This window comes from Oryctolagus cuniculus, chromosome 11 (genome assembly GCF_051225735.1).
Source record: "Oryctolagus cuniculus isolate XC-2025 breed Fujian yellow rabbit chromosome 11, ASM5122573v1, whole genome shotgun sequence".
In the NCBI taxonomy this organism is placed as follows: Eukaryota; Metazoa; Chordata; class Mammalia; order Lagomorpha; family Leporidae; genus Oryctolagus; species Oryctolagus cuniculus.
In genome coordinates this window covers 84023588-84046282 of record NC_142877.1, presented here as the reverse complement: position 1 = coordinate 84046282, position 22695 = coordinate 84023588, and the positions used below count along the sequence as shown (strand labels likewise).

At 40.4% G+C, this 22695-nt stretch overlaps 1 protein-coding gene across 6 annotated transcripts in view; it reads right to left on the bottom strand.

The window, feature by feature from the left end:
• The window catches only part of ACSS3 (acyl-CoA synthetase short chain family member 3), a 371082-nt gene that overhangs the window by 122376 nt on the left and 226011 nt on the right, over window positions 1-22695 (bottom strand). For all 6 annotated transcript variants that reach the window (XM_089307518.1, XM_008256845.5, XM_089307519.1 and 3 more), the window contains 2 exons: window positions 10157-10345; window positions 4867-5001 (listed from right to left, as the gene is read on the bottom strand). In XM_089307518.1, coding sequence (XP_089163644.1) covers window positions 4867-5001; window positions 10157-10345 — 324 coding nt within the window. The remainder of the gene's footprint in view (window positions 1-4866; window positions 5002-10156; window positions 10346-22695) is intronic.

The following is a 22695-nucleotide window of genomic DNA, read 5'->3' as shown; positions in this document are numbered from 1 at the left end:
CTAGAGATTATGTAAACATTCATTTCTCCAAGGCAATCCTGAACTAAGGCCAAAGACTCAGATTCACATAATACAAGCTACTTCTTTTTTTCTAGACTCCTTAATATATTACTCAGGCAGGGTTACAAAAACTGGTCATGTACTTAAATACATGTGCTTATAAACTGATTCCTTCAATACAGGACTACAAATATAATGTCTAAATGAATAAACCCTCTTATAGAAAAAAATTTGAATTAAGGCCCTTCAAAGTCCAATTGTCAGACCCAACTGACTGAAAGACACAAGGTATGCCATTTAGATAAACAAAGATAACTATTATCAAATCATGCATTTTTGTTTTGTTAGACAAAAAATTTCAAAATATTAAACATTTGACATTATAACTGGAAGCATATGTAAATCATGTTCCAAGATGAAAAACGTGAATTGAGTGATCACAAAAATAATTAAAATAATTATAGATCTATGACTTTTGTAAGTCTCTAATTGAAGACTTGACTGGTTATTTTTCAAGCTAAGAAATAAGGGTGAGTATAAACAAGATTTTATAAAACAGAGGGAAAAATCAACATTTAGCTTTTACATTTATTCATTTACTTCTATAGACATGTCTTTTCTAGCTATTTCGATTCTTAAAAGGCAGCAGTGGGAGCGCACCAAGGATGCTTGTTGTGAGACTCCTTTGATTCTGTCATTGCCTGCCTGCAGCTGAGGAGTGGCAGCCAATTTTTCACTTCCCCTGGCAAAAATGCAATCCTGGTTAATGAGACTCATCACCCAGTTTCATAACATGATTCTCTCTAAATTCAAAACAAATGCAGTCCACTGGGCTTAATTACTGCCTCAACAGTAGGTCTCCTATAAAGGCCAAACTCCCTCAAAGCCCTCATCAATACGAAAACTGAGGAAAGGGTCTGGTGGAAAAGGGAGTGGGAGAGAACATGGCTGGTCGTGGAGGAATTTGGCAGTGGATCTCTTGTCTATGAAGAAGAAACAAGAGAGAGTTGCACTAGAAAAATATGAATAGTAACATAAATATCCATATCTAATGTGCTTACTGGGTAAAGAAATAGTACATATACTGTTGGTTAAAAAAAACCAAACCAGAGTTCAAATCCTGTCTCCATGCTCACTGATTTGTGAGACTTAACTAAGTATTTGAAAGTACTTAGAATTGGGCTTAGTACATTCTATTAATTCACACTGAGAATGAATAACAAATGTGCTTAACATAAACACATTTTTACAGATCTATCTACCATTCCTCTAACCTCTTACCCAAAGCCATATTTTTGCTCATTTTTCATTCCCTGATTTAAACTGCAACAAAACCTTTTTTAAAAAATATTCTCGGGGCCGCCACTGTGGCACAGCAGGTAAAGCAGCCACCTGCAGTGCCTACACCCCATATGGGCACCGGTTCGAATCCCAGCTGCTCCACTTCCAATCCAGCTCTCTGCTATGGCCTGGGGAAGCAGAAGATGGCCCAAGTACTTGAGCCCCTGCACTTGCTTGGGAGACCCAGAAGAAGCTACTGGCTCCTGACTTTGTTTTTTTGTTTTGTTTTGTTTTAAATTCACAAGCTTTTTGGGATTCTGCTCCCAGGTGGGTTCCCTGATCCCAACAGAGCAGGGGCTGCCAGGGAAATGCGCGTCAGAGGTTGGGAAGGCTCCTTTTATAGATACAGGACATGGGAGTTAAAGGTTGAGACAGGTCTGATCCTCATTGGTTGACCTTTAGGCACCCGTGGGGACCTTGACAAGGACTTTTCTTCCCCGGAAGTATGAGTAGAGACTCTCCATTCCCAGAAGTGTAGGCCTTCTCTCCTTGCAGATCCCAAAGCTACCATCCCGACTTTTTGATTACAGGAAAGGGGGCGATGATGAGTCTCTCTTGTGGGGAGCAACTCGGACTAGACTAAGTTACTGGAATTAAGACTTATTCTATGCATCTGCTCTCCCACAATATGGCGCTGAAAGGGAGTAAACAACTTCTACGCAGCTGTCTCTCGCCAACTTGACTGATGAGCTGCAGGAACTGATCCTGCTCCTGATTGGAGGAGAGCAGCCTGCTCGGGTGTGGGCAGCAGAGTTGGGATTGGTGGAAGAGGACTATAAAGGAGGAGAGAGACAACATGCACCGGGAACATCCGGATAACATCTGAGCAGCCCCCGAGAGAGCCGGCCGGCGGTGTGCCGCTCCCCCATGGAAGTGGGGAAAGTGGCAGGGGGAGCCGCCCCTCCACGGAGGTGGAGGGGTCGGCAGCCAACCCGGGAAGGACCAGCAGCAAACCCGGGGAGGGCCGAGCAGACAAAAGATCAGGGCAGGGTCCTGTGTCGTTCCTCCACGAATGGGGGAGTGACACTCTAGCTACTTCCTGCTGATTGGGGATGATGAGGTACTCTTCGCTGGCATGGGGTGATGTCTCAAGCCACTGTCTCCTGGGTGGGGAGCCAAATATATCCCTGTAGCAGCATTTGGTGGACCACCTGGTTGCTGAAGGTCTTGGTTCGTTCCATTATCATCTGCTGTAAACACTTAAACAGACACTGTAGTATACAAGTCAGGGTGAGAATAGCAACCAATGATCCTAAGAGTGGCATTAACCAGGTAATGAAAGGATTTCATAGAGGAGAGGAAATGAGGAGGGTCTCTGGACCCTTGTGAAGACTGTTTGATGGACGTGGTTTAAAGCTGATCCCAACCAGGACCGGGAGAAAGGCCACTCAACTTTTGCAGGTAGTGGGGTTTGTCTGTAGAGAAATTCTGAATAATCATACAACATTAAGTGGAGGAGAGGACCATCAGTACACACAGGTTGGGAGTAGAGCCATTGATGTTAGAGTAGAGGTTATGATTACAAAGGAATTAGACCCAAGTGGGCTAGACAGGGTCTAGAACAAAGGACAGAGTCATTATTAGAGGACCCAAGAAAAGTGCTGTCTAAGCCACGAATAAGTTCTCCGATTGAGAGACAAATAGCAACTGACAGAAGGGGCTTGAGAATAATCTGGTGGGCTTTAGGCCTTGTAAGTTAAGAGGCCCAGACCTATCTATCTCTTCACATAGGGTACATTCTAAGAGAGGTGTGGACCTCCTTGGGGAAGGCACCCTGTTGAGTTCCATTACCTACCTGGCCTGGGAGGACAGCTGGCCAGGTAAAGGCAGGTGGCATCTCTAAGAGGAAATTTACAGTTCTGCCTGCAATATTGCTGACCCTACTTGGCCGTCCCCTCAGCTGTGGTAGTCACTTTGGAAGCTGGGCTGAGTGAAGGGCTTTTCAGCTTAGAGCCAATAAGATCTGTGGCTCTGACTTGGGCGTCCTTCGACTCCAAGGCAGGTCCATTTCCAGTGATCCAACTCTTGGCTGGCAGAGCTGCCAGGGCTCTTCATAAGCTGATTTCTGCTGAAGCCCAGGCTCACCACATTGAAAGCCACTGCAGTGGACTGGCCTGTAGGGTCTCCTTGAGGGGAGATCACTGTACAGAGCAGCCTTTAATAGGCCTGCCACCTATCTTTACATTGCTTCTGCTGCCTAGCTTTCTCTTCCTCCTGGTTTTTGTTAAAGCAGACTGGAGGATGCAAGTTAAGGGGGTGCTCAAGTCCCATCTCTAATTTTTGTGGCCTTAACTAGAAGTGTAGTCACAGGCATGTTCTGATAGTGGTTTTTCTGAGGTAGATAATGCCCAGGAGGAAAGCCATGTCCTCGCTTTAAATCTTTCTTTCCCTTTGTTTCCTGGTTTTCGATCAGTGCGGCTCCAGCCGCTGTGGCCATCTGGGGAGTGAACAGCGGGTGGAAGACCTCTCTCTCTGCCTCTGCCTTTCAAATAAATAAATATTACAGATATATATGTATATTATTCCTAAGATCTAAAAGCTGAAACAATTAAGAACATTAAAATCATTGAGTGCAGCAGTTCATAAAACACAGCCTATTAAAACTTCCAGGAATTTAATGTAGTGATGGGAATTGCTAGGTGGTAATCAAAACGACATTATTTTAACATTCTCTGTTTTCACATCTTGTCATTTGAGGGCTTGCTGCACATAATCTCTCAAGAGTTCTACAAAACTGAACATGATTCAGCGCTCATGTAATTTCTTTTCTGCAAAAAATTTTTATCTGCCAGAAATCCAAGTTGATCCCACTGTAAATAACTGGTGATTATCAGGTCAAAGTTACTAGGAAATGTATTGTAAAGTATATCCTTTCATATATTATATTACTGTATCACAGACTAATTTTTCTGTTTACTATATTCATGCTTTATTTTTCCTGCCTACGGTTTTACTTCCAGCCTAAATGCTCTCCTAAATTGGAAAAAAAAAAAACATTTTGCATACAATTTAATCCATCTTCCCAAGATGCAAGATAAGAGAGGGATTATGTATACAGTCAGAGCACATATATTCAAATCATCTATCTATGCACTTAATAACTAGGCAAATTATTTCTATGTTCATTAATTCTACTTCTTTAAAATGCAGATAATGATACCTGCTAGCTCATAGAATTACTGAACACATTTAAAAATCCATTAGTAGAGTGTCTTAAAAACCAAATGTTAAGCAATCAAGTTACCGTTAGTGTTATTGTAAAACTGAAAGTAATATGTGAAATTACATCAGCATTAAACATAGAACCCAACTCTTTATTATGACAGTTCTGTGTTTCAAATTTTTTTATTCTAAGCTAACTTTTCAAAGACCGTAATATCATTTGAATTTTTCCTAGAAAAATCAGTGGTGTTTTTTTAAAGTACATATAACAGCTTAACAATAATTATCTCTTTCAAACAGACAAAATTCAATCCTCTTTAACACATTACCGTAAGCAAGAACCAAATTCAATATTCAGTTTACCATATTTGGACGATTATAAATGAGGACTTTGTTTGGCTTGTGGTGTCCCAGTCGTAGAGCTTCTTCTATAAGTGGTTTATATTCTACTCTCCGGCCAGGTTCAATACCAAATGATGCTGTAACAAGCACTTTGGGCTACAATGAAAAAAATTGAGAATTCTTTAACAAGTCCAATTAAGGCAGTCACAAAATTCCAAAAGCAGACTAGCAGCTTACCATTTCTAGAGAATGTCTGAGTGGCTCTGTGCGCTATTGAATAAATGGCTTGAAAACCCAATACACCCTTTTTAGATGTTATAAACCTAAACAGCTCCACATGAATCTCACCAACTTGTTCAAAATTACAATGATGATTTTGGCTTATAAGCATGAGCTGTACAAAATATATCCCAAAGAAATCATTAAGACAGGTGGATTTGCCACATATTTGAAATGAAAACCTCAGTTGTAGAGCTCCCTGCTCCCCACCAGAACTGGTTACTGCTTAGGTTGGAGCCTGTCTTAGATAGCCAGCCCGTTACAGTCACTAAGAATGTCTAACATTTTCTATGTATCTCTTCTAAGTGTCTAAAGAGAACTCAGAAGGAAAGAACCTGAAACTGAGATCAATTTTTAATGATTTTAAGAATTCTAAATATATATTCATGCTTGTCAAATATTATGCTAACTTTAGCATATTTGTCATGGAGGATCCCTAAATGTTTTAAATTTCAATTCCCACAAAGCCTAGACCTGCTTTTGCTGTTAAGACACATTTAACGGGGCTGGCGCTGTGCCACAGCTGGTTAAAGCCATGGCCTGAAGCACCGGCATCCTGTATGGGCACCAGTTCAAGACCTGATTGATCCACTTCCAATCCAGCTCTCTGCTATGGTCTGGAAAAGCAGTACAAGATGGCCCAAGTCCTTGAGCCCCTGCACCCACGTGAGAGACCCGGAAGAAGCTCCTAGCTCCTGGCTTCGGATCGGCTCAGCTCTGGCCATTGCGAACAATTGAGGAGTAAACCATCAGATGGAAGATCTCTCTCTCTCTCCTCCCCTCTCCCTAGCCCCCCCCCCCACCACTTTCGAATAAATAAATAAATCTTTAAAAAAACAAAAAGATACATTTAACACTCTTTACTTCATTCTTCAAGACATACTCAGGAGTAGCCAAAAGAAGTCCCTAGGGAAGACCTGGTCTGGGTTATCTCCATTCCCCAGCCTCATATGTCAACTACAGCCAGCGTTTTCATTCATCTCCCCCACGGCACAGTAAGCTCTCCAAAGCCAGGTGAGGATGTCACTTATCTTTATGTCCCCTATGCCTGGTGCAGTCTGTGCTGAAACACAGCCTTGAATAAATATTTGTGGAACTGAACCAAAATTTGAATTAATTTGCAGAAACAAACATGCCTTTATTTTCTTTATGTACATTATTTCTTCACTAAAAAACCCAAAGTAAAAGAGATGGATAATAAATAATTCAGGAGACAGAAAATCAACCCAAGGTATTTCATCTATTTCTGAATTCTGGTTTCTGAGAAACTTTTTACTGTGCTAACTATATGCATATATAATAGTTTCTGCTTTTGAATATCATTTAATATTCATGGAGCTGAGACTCAGTGCAGTTACACAGCTTGCCCCAGGTTACAAGTGATAGAGGCAGAAACAGGGCTCATTCTGTCTGATTACGAAGCCTTTCCCTCTCCACTATGTTAACTGGCTTTTAAAAGAAAGAGAAGAAAGGAGAAAAACAAATCTTATTTCCTCTTATTATATACTTTAGATGTTATATATTTGAATATAATTTATATTTTAATATCTGTAAAAATTTCACAAATAGTTCTAGATAACATTCCCCAAGATTAGAATACTAAATGAACGAAAGTAAGCTAGGTAACAAATTAAGAACATATATGGTATTTGTAAAAATTTGAATATTTAATACTGTCAAAAGAAGAGCCTTCCTCTGGGGAAAAAAATCCTTTTCACATTTAAGTTAACAGCCTCTTACTGGGACATTTTATTGGATCTAGACTGATTTCTTAGAACACAGTCTTTTTATCTTTATTTGTTAAAACAATTTTTTCCTTTAGCCTACTAAGTCGTTCCTCACTGGTGGAGATATGCTCAGAGATATGTATCCTTATGTGACTTTACCATTGAAGAAGCACCACGGACTACACTTCTGCAATCTAAGACAGCTACAGCACCACCAGGACGTCATGCTCCCAACACCCACCCTGGAATATTCCTCCTCTCACAGACAGAAGGGCCAAATGACATATTTGGGAATCATGACATAAAAACCATAGATTTCAATTCTTAGTTTTATTTAAATACATGAGATGTGCATCTCTATATGTATGTTCTCTCCTGAAATCGGACCTGCCAGATGACCTTGCCCGCAAGAATATGCATTGATTTCCTAAATTTCCTGACAAGCTTACCTGTTTCTATGTGTGTTATGAATGAAAACTCCTCCTAAGTGTACAGCTTAAGTTTCATAAACCCTTTTTAGATATTTCAATTTTCTAATACTTGGAAAATATTTTTGGCAATATACCCAATACTTTCGTCTGAATGATGTTTAGTATTCCCATACCTACAAAACTGGGATCTATAGCTTCCTCAGAGAAGTCCTAACTTCTCACTGACTGAGAAGTTGGTGACTGACAGACATCCCCCTAGATTGCCTTTGTAGGCACTAACTTAATGTGTTTAAAAAAGAAATGGGAGGCCCAGCACTGTGTCATAAAGTTAAAGTCCCGGCTACTCCACTTCCTGTCCATCTCCCTGCTATTGTACCTGGGAAAGCAGTGGAGGACAGGCCAAGTGCTTGGGCCCTTGCACCCATGAGAGAGACCCAGAGGAAGCTCCTGGCTTCCAATCAGCTCAGCTCTGGCTGTTGTGGCCATTTGGGGAATGAACCAGCTGACAGGAAGACCTTTCTGTTTCTCAAGTAAATAAATTAAAAAAAAAAAAAAAGGAAAAAAATCCCAGGTGGTTAGTCCAGGAATCAACATCCTGGTTCCAATAACTAACCCTTCACCAGGTGAAGTAAGGTATGCAAAGCCTGACTCTATGCCAAGCACTCGGGCACTCTCAGTGTTAGTTTCCATCTCTATTAAGGATGTCTCCTCACAGGATTGTCCAAGTCTAACGGTCAGCTGTATGTTACACCCATATCAACCATCCTTCCTTAATCCTCCCGCTATGGGTTTCTCCTTTATAAAATGCTTTGCTTCTCAGACGAGCTAACAAAGGTCCTTGTTCCAGCCTCGAGTTTCTTCCCCATTCATGTCATGCTTCAAGCTGGCCTCTCCTTCACAGTATGGATGACAGGATGCTCATCTGTCAAAATCCTCACTGCGTAAGTTCTACAGAATTCAGTTCACAAAACAGCCTGTCCCTGCCAGCTCGCCTCCGCTCCCTCCTCCTTCACATCACTCAAATTCACGGCACTCCACACATCTTCACACTCAATATACTTAGACACTCAAATATGATTAGACTCTCAAAAAAGCGCACACACACAGAGAGACACACACATACATTTTAAAGATTATTTATTTGAAAGGCAGAGTCAGAGAGAGAGAGAGAGAGCGCACGATGAAAAGAGAAGGGGAGATAAAGAAACATCTTCCATCTGCTGGTTCACTTCCCAGATGGCTGCAACGTCCAGGGCTGGGCCAAGCCAAAATCAGGAGGCAGGAGCTTCTTCTGGGTCTCCCGTGTGGCAGGGGCCCAAGAAACTGTGCTGTCTTCTGTTTCTTTCCCAGGTGCCATTAGCAGGGAGTTGGATCATACACAGAGCAGCCAGGAACAAGCCAATGTCTATGTGGGATGTCAGTACTACAGGCTGCGACTTAACCTGCTGTGCCACAGCGGCAGCCTAGTAGACTCTTAAATATATTCATATACTCAAATATATGACAACCACTCATTGTCTTCTCAAACGAACATTACCCTTTCCTTCTATGATGCTTGACTCATACACTTTTTCCTTTTTTAGCTCCCACTACGTAATTCTCAGCTAGCTCAATAGTAACCAAAAATCCAATTCAAATCTCATCCCCTTCTGAAATCACTCTTCATTCACCTCAACTAGAAGAAAGTGCTCCTTCCTATAAATCAGGGGACTGCAAATTATGGTTGTGAGCCAAACCCAGCCAACACCCTATGTCAGTAAAACGTGGTTAGGACACAGCCATTCCCATTAATGTATTTCCTGAGACCGCTTTCATTCTGTAGAGCTGTACTTGCAACTGATACTATGTAATTGACGAGGCCTAAAATATTTACTAAGTGCTCATTTACAGGAAAATTGTTGCTGACCCTGCTAATTAATATATTAAAGATAATGATGGGGGCAAGTGCTGTGCATAGAGTGTTAAGTCACTACCTGCGATGCCAGCATCCCTTATAGGGATGTTCAATTCCCTGCTGCTCCACTTACGATCCAGCTCCCTGTTATTAAGCATGGGAAAGCAGTGGAAAATGGCCCAAGTCCTTGGGACCCTACATCGCACGTGAGATCCAGAAGTTCCTGGCTTCAGATTGGCCCAGCTCCAGCCATTGCAGCCATTTGGGGAGTGAACCTGAAGATGGATGGTCTCTCTCTCTCTCTCTCTCTCTCTCTCTGCCTCTTTGTACCTTTGCCTTTCAAGTAATAAATCTTTTAAAAAAAAGATAATAATGATTGCTAATATCTTTTAAATGAGTGTTATATGCCAGATGCCATGCTAAGTGTATTAAATTCAGTATCTCAATGATATTGCACAACAAACTTAAAATGTGTATGTTAGTACCCCATTCAAATATGTGATCCTACCCCTCCTGGGCACCCTCTATCAATCACCGGGTTATAGCTCCATTATTGAAAATATATAGATGATAAAACTAGTTATTAGCCTATTAGATAAGCACTACTTACTATCCAGTTCCAAAGACAGTGACAGGCACACAGAAGGAATGTAATAATTATCTAGAATAAATCCAATAGTTGTTATTTCTCTTGTATGTTTTATACACCCAAATATATTATAAGCTAACTTAAAAGTATGCATCTCATCTTATATTTTACATTTCTCAAATCACAAAGCAAGATTCGTTTCAAATAGGACCGATTCAAAAATAAATGTTTGATTAATAAATATACACCAAAGAAAAGCAAATTTTAAGTACTTCATTTGAAACACAGATCTAACAAGTAAGATAATACATGGTTGATTCATGCACAGTTAAATATGACTAAAATATTAGAGAAAAGTACCACTTGATCTTCCCCCAAATAAAGCACTTACCTTTGCATGATCAATGCGACTACTTAGTTCTTTGGATGCAAATCCTCCAAATATGAGACTGTGAATGGCTCCTATCCTTGCACAGGCCAGCATGGCATACATGGCCTGTGGGATCATAGGCATGTAAATGACCACAGTGTCACCTTTGCTGATGCCATGCTTGACCAAAACACCAGCCAGCTTAGAGACCTGTTATAAAAAACAATACATCAGCTAAGTGCTTTCTGTTTCATTTCACTAAACTAAGTTACGGTACTAGCTCTACAAGATGATTGCCCACTTGATAGTGGTCAAAAGAGGCCAGGAAAACATATATCTGACAGTGATTATGGTTTAGAAGATGACAATAATAATAGGTCTGTATTAGTTTAAATTTGCTTAATCTTCATTTCACAACATCTTGTCGCTCCCCCTCTTCGCGGAGGAACGACACAGGACCCTGCGCTGTTCTTTTGTCTGCTCGGCCCTCCCCGGGTTTGCTGCTGGTTCTTCCCATGTTGGCTACCGTCCCTTCCACCTCCGTGGAAGGGCGGTTCCCCCTAGCCACTTTCCCCACTTCCGCGGGGAAGTGGCACACCGCCGGCCGGCCCTCTCGGGGGCTGCACAGGTGTTCCTTCAGATAGATGTTCCTGGTGCATGTTGTCTCTCTCCTCCTTTATAGTCCTCTTCCACCAATCCCAACTCTGCTACCCACACGCCGAGTACGCTGCTCTCCTCCAATCAGGAGCAGGTCCTACAGTTTATTGGTTGAACTGGAGGCAGCTCTGTAGAAGCTGTTTCTCCCTTCTCAGCGCCATATTGTGGGAGAGCAGATGCATAGAATAAGTCTTAATTCCAGTAACAGTCTAGTCCGAGTTGCTCCCCACACATCTATACTAGACTACTACGATGTGTCAGACTTCGTGTTCCAGGTAGGGAACACAGCACTGAAAAGATGCAGACTTGCTCCTATGGAGCTGATATTCTAAATGGTGAACGTCAAGTGAAAATAAAAGTAAGATCATTACATATATATATATATATACACACACATATATGTTAAAGGAAACAGGTACATATTAAGAAAGAAAGTATACTGTCATAACACGTATAAGGAAAATAAAACAATTACTACTATTTTATGAAGGAACTTCAAAAGGTTCATGGAAAGGACAGCATCATAGAACAAGTCAAGCCACCTCGTGGGATATCTGATCCTGAATCAGAGTGTTGTTCAAGCCCAGCCACTCCAGTTCCAACCCAGCTTCCTGCTAGTGCACCTGTGAAGGCAGCAGACAAGGGCTCAAGTACCTGAGTCCCTCCTGCCACCCACATGGGAGACATGGATGGAGTTCCTGGCTCCTGGCTTCTCCCTGGCCCAGCCCTGGCTATTGTGGGCATTTGGGGATTCAAAGAGCAGATGGTAAGATTTCTTTCTCATCCACATTCATTCTCTCTCTCTCTCTCCCCCGTTCTGTCACTCTACCTTTCAAACAAACAAATATATCTTTATAAAATAGATCACAGAAAATGGAATTTTAGTGCAAAAATATTTTAAATCTGTGCAGTTTTTTCGTTATACATTTCCATGAAATTTTTGAAGATCCTCTGCATTCTCATTTTTAAGATAAAGTATCTGAAGCTCAGGGTTAACAAACAGCTAGCCCAGAATCACAGAAATACTAAATTTTATACCCAGGTACTCTAATAAGGCTTCTGTCTTTATATTTTTTTTAATTTTTTTTATTTGACAGATAGAGTTAGACAGTGGGAGAGATAGACCGAGATAAAGGTCTTCTTTCCATTGGTTCACCCCCCCAAATGGGCACTATGGCTGGAGCTATGCCGATCCAAAGCCAGGAGCTGGTGCTTCCTCCCGGTCTTCCATGCGGGTACAGGTACCCAAGGACTCAGGCCATCCTCCGCTGCCTTCCCAGGCCACAGCAGAGAGCTGGACTGGAAGAGGAGCAACTGGGACTAGAACCCAGTACCCATATGGGATGCCAGCGCCACAGGCAGAGGATTAACCAAGTGAGCCACAGCACTGGCCCTATGTCTTTATATTCTTTGTTCTTTCTACTGTTTCAAGCCAATTATTTTTTCTTTGGTGCTTTGAATACTCGTCATTTATGGAAAGTGATTTCCCTCTTAATCCAAACACACAATTTTTTACAATTTTAATGTGTGTTTCTAAGAACAAACATACAAATGTCTCTTTCCTCAAAATCTTTTTTATTGATTAGGTATTTGAGATTATAGAGAGACAGGCAAACACAGAAAAAGAATTTCCATCCACTGGTTTTCCCCTCAAATATTTGCAACAGCCAAGGCTAAAGAAGAGAGCTGAAAGGTTAATCTAGATGACTCACGTGGGTATCAGGAATTCAATTACTTGAGCCATCACTCTGCCTACCACAGTCTGCATTAGCAGGAGGTGGAGTCAGAAACTAGATCCAGGTGGCAAACTCAGGTACTCCATCTTAACCACTAGGCTAGATGTCCGCCCCTTAACATGCTTTTGTAATTTGTAGTAATAAAGGGAAAATAGATCATAAGCCTGCACATGATATAATTTGATCTGAGATACCTTTCCAAGCTTTCCATGGGCAACTACAGCAGCCTGAGAAGTACACTCAGACCATGGTGAATAAATACTGCAACATCTTTTCATTTAAAAACAAAATACATTGAATCCATTATATATGCCAGGCACTCTTATCTGTTGTATCAGGTCCACAGACAAAACAAGGTAACTATCTCTATCCTCCAGGTATTTATATTTTAATACAGGAGATATTATCAATAAACAATAAACATAATAAGTTAGTAAATTATATATTAAATCAAAAGAATATCATTGCAACTGGGAGAGCAAAGTCGAACAGAATGAAAAATGATTAGTAATGCAAGAAAAGGGTGGTCGTAATTCTTAATGGAAATATCAGGGTGGACATGAAAAAGGTAGATATTAAGTGGCTACCTGTAAATACACCATTGTTGCAGCAGGAACAATGCAAGGTGTAAAGGGTTAAGAAGGACCACATGTGATGTGATGAAAGACCAGAAAGGATACAAGGGGACTAGAGCAGGAACAAGCAAAAAGGCAGCTTCACATCAGGTCAGAGAGCTCAAGAGCCTGTAGGGTGCCAAGGGGCAACAGGAAAGACTACAGCTTGACTTTGAATGTGACTGTTCAGGATAAACAGAACAGAACTGAGAGAAGGAATTGGGCCACATGGCTATTTGTGGTCCCTTTCATTTCTCTCCCCCTCTGCTACTTCCTGAACAAGTTCAAAGAATGCTGTATCCTGACCATTTTGCTTTCCTCTCTTTATTCACTTCCTCTGTGCTGATGGAGGAAAATGTGGCAAGCTTAAAGGGATCTGGTGAAAGAAAGTATACCAAAAAAAAAAAAAAATCAATGTTTTAGTCTTCCCTATGTTGCAAACTCTACAATTGGATGCGGTGTTTTAAGAACTCTAGAGATTTCCAACAAAAAGTTACAAGAAAAATACACCAGAGGAGTATCAATCATAAACTTAGAGTTCAAGAACAAAGATAAACACTGGGAAGTTACAGCCAACCATCTCAATGTTTGGTAGCTAAAAAAAGTGACCATACCCTGTGATCACTCTGTTGGCTGTCCCACTTAACGTACAGCTCTGAGTGCGACCAGGCAAGCAGTTCTTCCCGGGGTTGGTGTTGTGACAGTGGGTTAAGCTGTCACTTGGGAGCCCCATGTCATACTGGAGTGCCAGTCTCAGCTACTCTACTTCCAAGCCAGCATTCCCATGCATATCCTGGGAGGCAGCAAGGAAATGGCCCAAGAACTAGGGTTCCTGCACCCATGTGGGAGACCCAGATGGAGTTCTGGGCCCCTGGTTGCTTGCAGTTAAGGAGTTTCCTCTCATTCTTCCTCTTCCTCACATTCTCCCTTTGTGCCCTTTCGAATGAAACAACAATAAATTGTATTTTTTAAAAAAGCAAAGATCCAAAAATGGTAGTTCATGGACCAAATGTGGTTCCACGATGTATTTAAGTTCTGGCCTTAATGTTTTAAAATGATACTCTTCTCAAATCTAGAAAACATGATGCTGAAATTCATATTGAAACAGAAAATCCATTGGTCTATCCATCTGTTTCTATACCAGTACCATGCTGTTTTGATTACAACTGCCCTGTAGTATGTCCTGAAATCTGGTATTGTGATGCCTCCGGCTTCGTTTTTGTTGTACAAGATTGCTTTAGCTATTCGAGGTCTCCTGTGTCTCCATATAAATTTCAGCATCATTTTTTCTAGATCTGAGAAGAAGGTCTTTGGTATCTTGATTGGTATTGCATTGAATCTATAAATTGCTTTTGGGAGAATGGACATTTTGATGATATTGATTCTTCCAATCCATGAGCATGGAAGAGTTTTCCATTTTTTGGTATCCTCTTCTATTTCTTTCTTTAAGGTTTTGTAATTTTCATCATAGAGATCTTCAATGTCCTTGGTATTTGATTGTTTTTGTAGCTATTGTGAGTGGGATTGATCTTAGAAGTTCTTCCTCAGCCATGGCATTGTCTGTGTAAACAAAGGCTGTTGATTTTTGTGCATTGATTTTATACCCTGCTACTTTGCCAAAATCTTCTATGAGTTCCAATAGTCTCTTAGTAGAGTTCTTTGGGTCCCCTAAATAATCATATCATCTGCAAAGAGGGATAGTTTGAGTTCTTCCTTCCCAATTTGTATCCCTTTAATTTCTTTTTCTTGCCTAATAGCTCTGGCTAGAACCTCCAGAACTATATTGAATAGCAGTGGTGAGAGTGGGCATCCCTGTCTGGTACCAGATCTCAGTGGAAATGCTTCCAACTTTTCCCCATTCAATAGGATGTTGGCTGTGGGTTTTTCATAGATTGCTTTGATTGTATTGAGGAATGTTCCTTCCAAACCCAGTTTGCTTAGACTTTTCATCATGAACGGGTGTTGTATTTTATCAAATGCTTTCTCTGCATCTATTGAGATAATCATATGGTTTTTCTTCTGCAGTCTGTTAATGTGGTGTATCACATTGATTGTCTTGCGCACATTAAACCATCCCTGCATACCAGGGATAAATCCACCTGGTCTGGGTGGATGATCTTTCTGATGTGTTGTTGCATTCTATTGGTGAGAATTTTATTGAGGATTTTTGCATCTATGTTCATCAGGGATATTGGTCTGTAATTCTCTTTCAGTGCTGCATCTTTTTCCGGCTTAGGAATTAAGGTGATGCTGGCTTCATAGAAAGAATTTGGGAGGATTCCCTCTTCTTCGATTGTTCTGAATAGTTTGAGAAGAATTGGAGTGAGTTCTTTAAATGTCTGGTAGAATTCAGCAGTGAATCCATCTGATCCTGGGCTTTTCTTTGTTGGGAGGGCCTTTATTACTGTTTCAATTTCTGTCTCAGTTATGGGCCTGTTTAGGTTTTCGATGTCTTCCTGGTTCAATTTAGGTAGGTTGCATGTGTCCAGGAATCTATCCATTTCTGATAGGTTTCCCTGTTTGCTGGCATACAAGTCCTTGTAGTAATTTCTGATGATTCTTTTTATTTCTGTGGTGTCTGTTGTTACGTTACCTTTTTCATCTCTGATTTTATTGATTTGGGTCTTTTCTTTTTTTAGTTAGTTGGGCCAATGGGGTGTCAATTTTGTTTATTTTTTCAAAAAACCAGCTCCTCAAGGCAGGCGCCGCGGCTCACTAGGCTAATCCTCCGCCTTGCGGCGCCGGCACACCGGGTTCTAGTCGCGGTCGGGGTGCTGGATTCTGTCCCGGTTGCCCCTCTTCCAGGCCAGCTCTCTGCTGTGGCCAGGGAGTGCAGTGGAGGATGGCCCAAGTGCTTGGGTCCTGCACCCCATGGGAGACCAGGAGAAGTACCTGGCTCCTGCCATCGGATCAGCGCGGTTCGCCGGCCGCAGCGCGCCGGCCGCGGCGGCCATTGGAGGGTGAACCAACGGCAAAAAGGAAGACCTTTCTCTCTGTCTCTCTCTCTCACTGTCCACTCTGCCTGTCAAAAAAAAAAAAAAAAAAAAAAACAGCTTCTCGTTTGGCTGATTTTTTGTAATTTTTTTTTGGATTCAATCCTGTTGATTTCTTCTCTGATTTTAATTATTTCTCTTCTCCTACTAGATTTGGGTCTGGTTTGCTGCAGTTTTTCAAGATCCTTGAGATGCGTTGAAAGCTCATCTATTTGGTGCCTTTCCAATTTCTTGATGTAGGCACCTATTGATATTAACTTTCCTCTTAACACTGCTTTTGCTGCGTCCCATAAGTTTTGGTATGTTGTGCTGTTGTCCTCATTTACTTCCAGAAAGTTTTTGATTTCTCTTTTAATTTCTTCTATGACCCATTGTTCATTCAGGAGCATGGTGTTCAATCTCCATGTGTTTGCATATGCTCTAGGGATTCCTGAGTTGCTAATTTCCAACTTCATTCCTTTATGGTCTGAGAAGCTGCATGGTATGATTCTAATTCTTTTGAATTTGCTGAGACTTGCTTTACGGCCTAGTATGTGGTCAATCCTAGAGAAGGTTCCATGTACTGCTGAGAAGAATGTAAAATCTTTAGCTGTAGGATTGAAAGTTCTATATATATCTGTTAGATCCATTTGGGCTATAGTGTCATTTAAATCTACTGTATCCTTGTTGATCTTCTGTCCTGTTGATCTATTTCTGAGAGTGGAGTATTGAAGTCCCCCAGTACTATTGTATTGGGGTCTAAGTCTCCCTTTAAGTCCATTAACAAATCTTTTAGATAAACTGGTGCCCTGTAGTTAGGTGCATATACATTGATAATTGTTATATCTTCTTGTTGTATTGATCCCTTAATCATTATATAGTGCCCCTCTTTGTCTCTCTTAACAGTTTTTGTGGTAAAGTTTATGTTGTCTGATATTAAGATGGCTACGCCCACTCTTTTTTCATTTCTGTTGGCATGGTATATCTTTTTCCAGCCTTTCACTTTCAGTCTGTATGGATCTTTGTTGGAAAGATGTGTTTCTTGTAAGCAGCAAACAGATGGGTTTTGTTCCTTAACCCAATCAGCCAATCTGTGTCTTTTAACTGGACAGTTCAGGCCATTCACGTTCAATGTGACTAATGATAAGTGGTAACTTTGCCCTGCCATTTGCCAAAGATAAGTTCTAATATATGCTTTGAATTCCCTGTGATCTTTTGCTGTGAGGTTCCCTTCCTTTACCTTCTTTCATATTGATGACCGTGTTTCTGTGTGTAACACATCTTTAAGCATCTTTTGCAGGGCTGGACGAGTGGCAACAAATTCTTTCAATTTCTGTTTGCTATGAAAAGTCTTTATTTCACCTTCATGCGGGATATAATATTCTGGGCTGGCAGTTTTTCTCTCTTAGTACCTGGGCTATGTCTCGCCGTTCCCTTCTAGCTTGTAGGGTTTCTGATGAGAAGTCAGCTGTGAGTCTGATTGGAGATCCTCTGAGAGTAATCTGACGTTTCTCTCTTGCACATTTTAGGATCTTTTCTTTATGTTTCACTGTGGAGAGTTTAATTACAACGTGTCGTGGTGAGGATCTCTTTTGGTCATGTTTATTAGGGGTTCTGTGAGCTTCCTGTACTAGGATTTCTCTGTCCTTCTCCAAACCTGGGAAATTTTCTGGTCCAACATGGGAAGTGAGATACACAGCAGACCCATAGAATGGCAAATGTCCTAACAGCACTCTGGCCTCATAATCAGCCCTTAAGGCATGCGGATCCGGCTGAAAAGCCCATGAGAGTATTTCAGGCATGGAAAGCCAAGACACTCTGGGGGAAAAAAAAACCTAAATGAAAGATCTCCACGAGTGAGATCCCAGTGGAAAGAATGGGTCATCAAAGAAGGAGGTACCTTTCTCTGAAGGGAGGAGAGAACTTCCACTTTGACCATGGCCTTGTCTAAAAATGATTAGAGTCAGTGAACCCAGGGGGCTTCCATAGCCTTGGCAGCTCATGATAAGAGCCTAGGGTGATTACTGATGCCATAAACAAGAGTGTCAATTTGTTAAGTCAACAACAGGAGTCACTGTGCACTTACTCCTCATGTAGGATCTTTGTTCTTAGTGTGCTGTACATTGAGATCTAATGCTATAACTAGTACTCAAACAGTATTTTTCACTTTATGTTTCTGTGTGGGAGCAAACTGTTGAAATCTTTACTTAATGTATGCTAAACTGATCTTCTGTATATAAAGAGAATTGAAAATGAATCTTGACATGAATGGAAGGGGAGAGGGAGTGGATAAGGGGAGGGTTGCATGTTGGAGGGACATTATGGGGGGGAAGTCATTGTAGTCAATATTCTGTACTTTGGAAATTTATATTCATTAAATAAAAGTTAAAAAAAAAGAAACAGAAAATCCAAATAGGTAATCTTAAACAACAAAAACAAAGCCAGAGGCATCTCAATAGCAGATTTCAAGAAATACCACAGAGCAGTTTTAATCAAACCTGGTACTAGCACAAAAGTAGACATATAGATCAACTGAACAGAAAAGAAATCCCAGAAATTAATCTTCACAGCTACAATCAACTATCTTTGACAAACAAGCTAAAAGTACTCTCTGGAGAAAGAGTCTCTTCAACAAATGGTTTTAGGGGAACTTGATCTTTGCATGTACAAGTATGAAACAAAACCCAAGTATGAAACAAAACGTATGCCTTACACCTTATACAAACATAAATCATAATGGATCAAGAATCTAAATCAGCAACCTGATACCACCAAATTACTGGAAGAAAACATCAAGGAAATTCTGCAAGATATTGGCACAAAGACTTCTTAGAAAATACCCCAGAAGCACAGGCAATAAAATCAAAAGTAGACAAATGGATTACAACAAGCTATGAAGCTTCTGAACAGGAAACATTCAACAAGTCAAAGAGGCAACTAACAGGTGCAAATATTCACAAACTACTAATACAATCTAATAAAGGATTAATTATCCATGATCTATAAATAACTCAAGAAATTCAACACCACCAAAACAAACAATAAAGAAATGGGCAAAGGACATGAACACGCATTTTTGAAAAGATAAAACTCAAATGGCCAATACATGAAAAAATGCTCAGGATCAACAGCCATTAGAGAAATGAAGTAAAAACCACTGTGATATTTCCCTTCACCCCAGTTATAATGGCTATCATCCAAAAATCAAAAAACAATAAATGCTGGAAAGGATGTGGAGGAAAAGGTTGCCTAATACTCTGTTGCTGGGAATGTAAACTGGTACAACTAATAGGGAAGACAGTATGGGGATTTCTCAGAAATCTGTAAACAGATCTACCATATCACCCAACCATCCCATCCCTGGAAATTCACCCAAAGGAACTGAACTCAGCTTATGAAAGAGTTATTTGTACCCTCTATGCTTTTGTAGCTCAATTCACAATAGCTAAGATATGGAATCAACCCAGATATCCATTAAATGAGGACTGGATAAAGAAAATGTGATACATATACAAAATGAAATGCACCTCAGCCATAAAAAAATAATGAAATCCTTCTTTTGCAACAAAATGGATGCCATTCAAGACCATTATGCTTGGTGAAATAAGCCAGTTCTGAAAAAGACAAATATCATGTGTTTTCTCTGATATATCATAGTTAAGAATACAATAAATGTAGAAGAATGAAATTGACATCTTATGATTATTGCTTTTAGCCCTTGTCTACTACTGTCGAACATTGATCTTTCTATTCTTTACTTGCTGAACATTATAATTACTGGTGCATTAAGCCTGGGATTATAAAGTAAAGTGAGGTTATTATTGTAAAATTAAAGGAAAAATAAAGAAATGAAGGAAGGAAGGGGAACTGAGGGAAGGAGGGGAGGGGAGAGGGAGAGAAACACATATGGATATCTTCTTAGAATTTTACCTATGAAATACATGATCTGTTTACATTAATAATTTGTTAAAAATTAAATAAAAGTTAAAAATGAGCTAACATACTAAATTTAGCAAGTTTCATATGTAAATCTAAGTTTCCAGATTTTCTTAAGAAACTGTAAGGTCTACAAAACTGGAAGCTATTGTTTGTATATGTTTTTTCTCTTTCAAAACTCATGCTGAAACCTGACTCCTATTGTGGTAGTATTAGGATGTGGGATCTGAAAGAGGTGATTATGTTTTAGGAGAGATTAATGCCTTTCTCCTAAGAGTGAACTCTCACTCTAGAGGCACCTGTAAGTTATTGCAAGAGCAGTTTATAAAGTAAAACTGTTCCTCATGTGTCATCTTTTTTGACAGGCAGAGAGAGAGAGAGAGAGAGAGAGAGAGAGGGAGAGAAAGGTCTTAATTTTCCATTGGTTCACCCCCCAAGTGGCCGCTACGGCTGGCACGTTGCAGCCGGCACACTGTGCCAATCCGAAGCCAGGAGCCAGATGCTTCCTCCTGGTCTCCCATGCAGGTGCAGGGCCCAAGGACCTGGGCCATGCTCCACTGCCCTCCTGGGCCACAGCAGACAGCTGGACTGGAAGAGGAGCGACTGGGACAGAATCTGGCGTCGCGACTGGGACTAGAACCCAGGGTGCCAGCGCCGCAAGACGGAGGATTAGCCTAATGAGCCATGGCACCAGCCATGTGTCATCTTTTTAAAACCACCATTTACTCATTTGTTCTTCCACCATGTTATAACCCACAGGAGGCCTTTGTCAAATGTTGTTGCCTGAACTTGTATTTCCTGCTTCCAAGACTGTGAGATACATAACTCCTTTGCTTTATAAATTAACTAAACTCAAGTACTTTTACCACACCAACAGTTAAATAATTAAGACATCAGAACATATTCTTTTAAAATATGTATTTATTAGAAATAGAGACTGATGTCCCACATGCTGGTTCACTTCTCAAATGCCCACATAGCCAGGGCTAGGCCAGGGCCAAAGATGGAGCCAGGAATGTAACCCAGGTCTCCCCTAGTAGGGTCCTAAATTCCCTACTGCCACACAAAGCACAAATTAGCAGGAAGCTAGAATCAGGAGCAGAGCTGGGTATGAAACACCATTACTCTGATTGGACAGGGGAATCTTAACCTGTAGGCCAAACTTCTGTCCCCAGACCTGTTGTCTTGAATGACAGCAATTGAACTTGATCAGTTGATTAATTTGCCATAGAACTCACCATTCCTGGGGATATTTGCATAAGGTTTGCCTTTTCTTTCCATTCTCAGTTTAAAATATATTCTTCTACATTCTTTGTATTATTTTATGTAATGCAGTTATATCTCCATAATATAAATTATGAAATAAATTAGCAATTGATTTTTCTCCCACCCTCTTAGTTACCCCATTTATATTATTTGCTTGGCTTCCTGCAGGCATTTGAATTGTTAACCCAAACTTTGTCAGATTAGGCTGCACGAGGTGTGTGGAACCACTAGATGGAGCCCAATTGGCCTTGCTCTTTGAAGCTACTATTCAATGTTTTGATACCATGGTAATCACAACTAGAGTTGTCTAAAGACAAAAGTGTTACATGAATAGTGGTGCAGATTTCTTTTTCAGTAGTTTCCACCATTAAATGTCACTCTGGTAAGAATTTCCAAAATAATCTGTAAATTTAAATATACACACATTTATGTTTCTGATGAAACTTGTAACAAGTAGACTTAATATTAGCTCATAGCAAGAAATCAATAGGCATCGATTCAGTATGAAAGTATTTGAGAACACAAATTAAAAATATTTCTTGTTAATATATTTGAAATACATAATCTAGAATCCCCAGAATAGAACATTTAGTGTTCTTATCTCCAATGTAAATAAAATCATTTTGAAGTAAGTTTCTAGACAACAGTGAGTGATATAAGGAGAAAAATCTAAAAATCCCAGGCATCTAAGCATTCATCATCACTCAAAGTGCTATCGATACTACAACATAAAGGGCATTTGATACTGAAATTCCAGGGTTCACCTTGTTTTTATCAACTACAAATGGAAAACGGTCAAAGAGAAGAAGAATAGGTATTATTTCCATCCAATGACATATTATGATCCTACATTCTGTGTCTGAATGCTATTTGAAAGGCAGTGTGACAGACAAAGAGATTCTCTATCCACTGGTTCACTCACCAAATGACCACAATGGTGGGTATTGGGCCATGCCAAAGCCTGAGCCTAGGACTCCATCCAGGTCTCCCATAAAGGTGTCAGGGGTTCAAGTATTTAGGTCATATTCCACTGATTTCCCAGGCATACAGCAAGGAACTAGATAGGAAGCCAACAGCCAAGACTCTGTGTAGTACTCCAACACAGATCTGGCATCGCAGGTGGCAGCTTAACCTGCTGTTCCACAACACTGGTCCCCAGATTTATGATTTCTACTATTATCCAAAGGGAAAGCATTTTAAAATGCATCATGTATAATCATTATTTTCCAAATGAAATAAGTGTTAAATCATAAGCCACTCACCCAAACCATATTCATATTTGTACCTTCTTTTTATTTTTCAATTTATCAATAATTTGGTAGTTTTAACCAAAACTTGCCTGTTCGGTGATTTGGCTGTTAACCCTCATTCTTTTGACT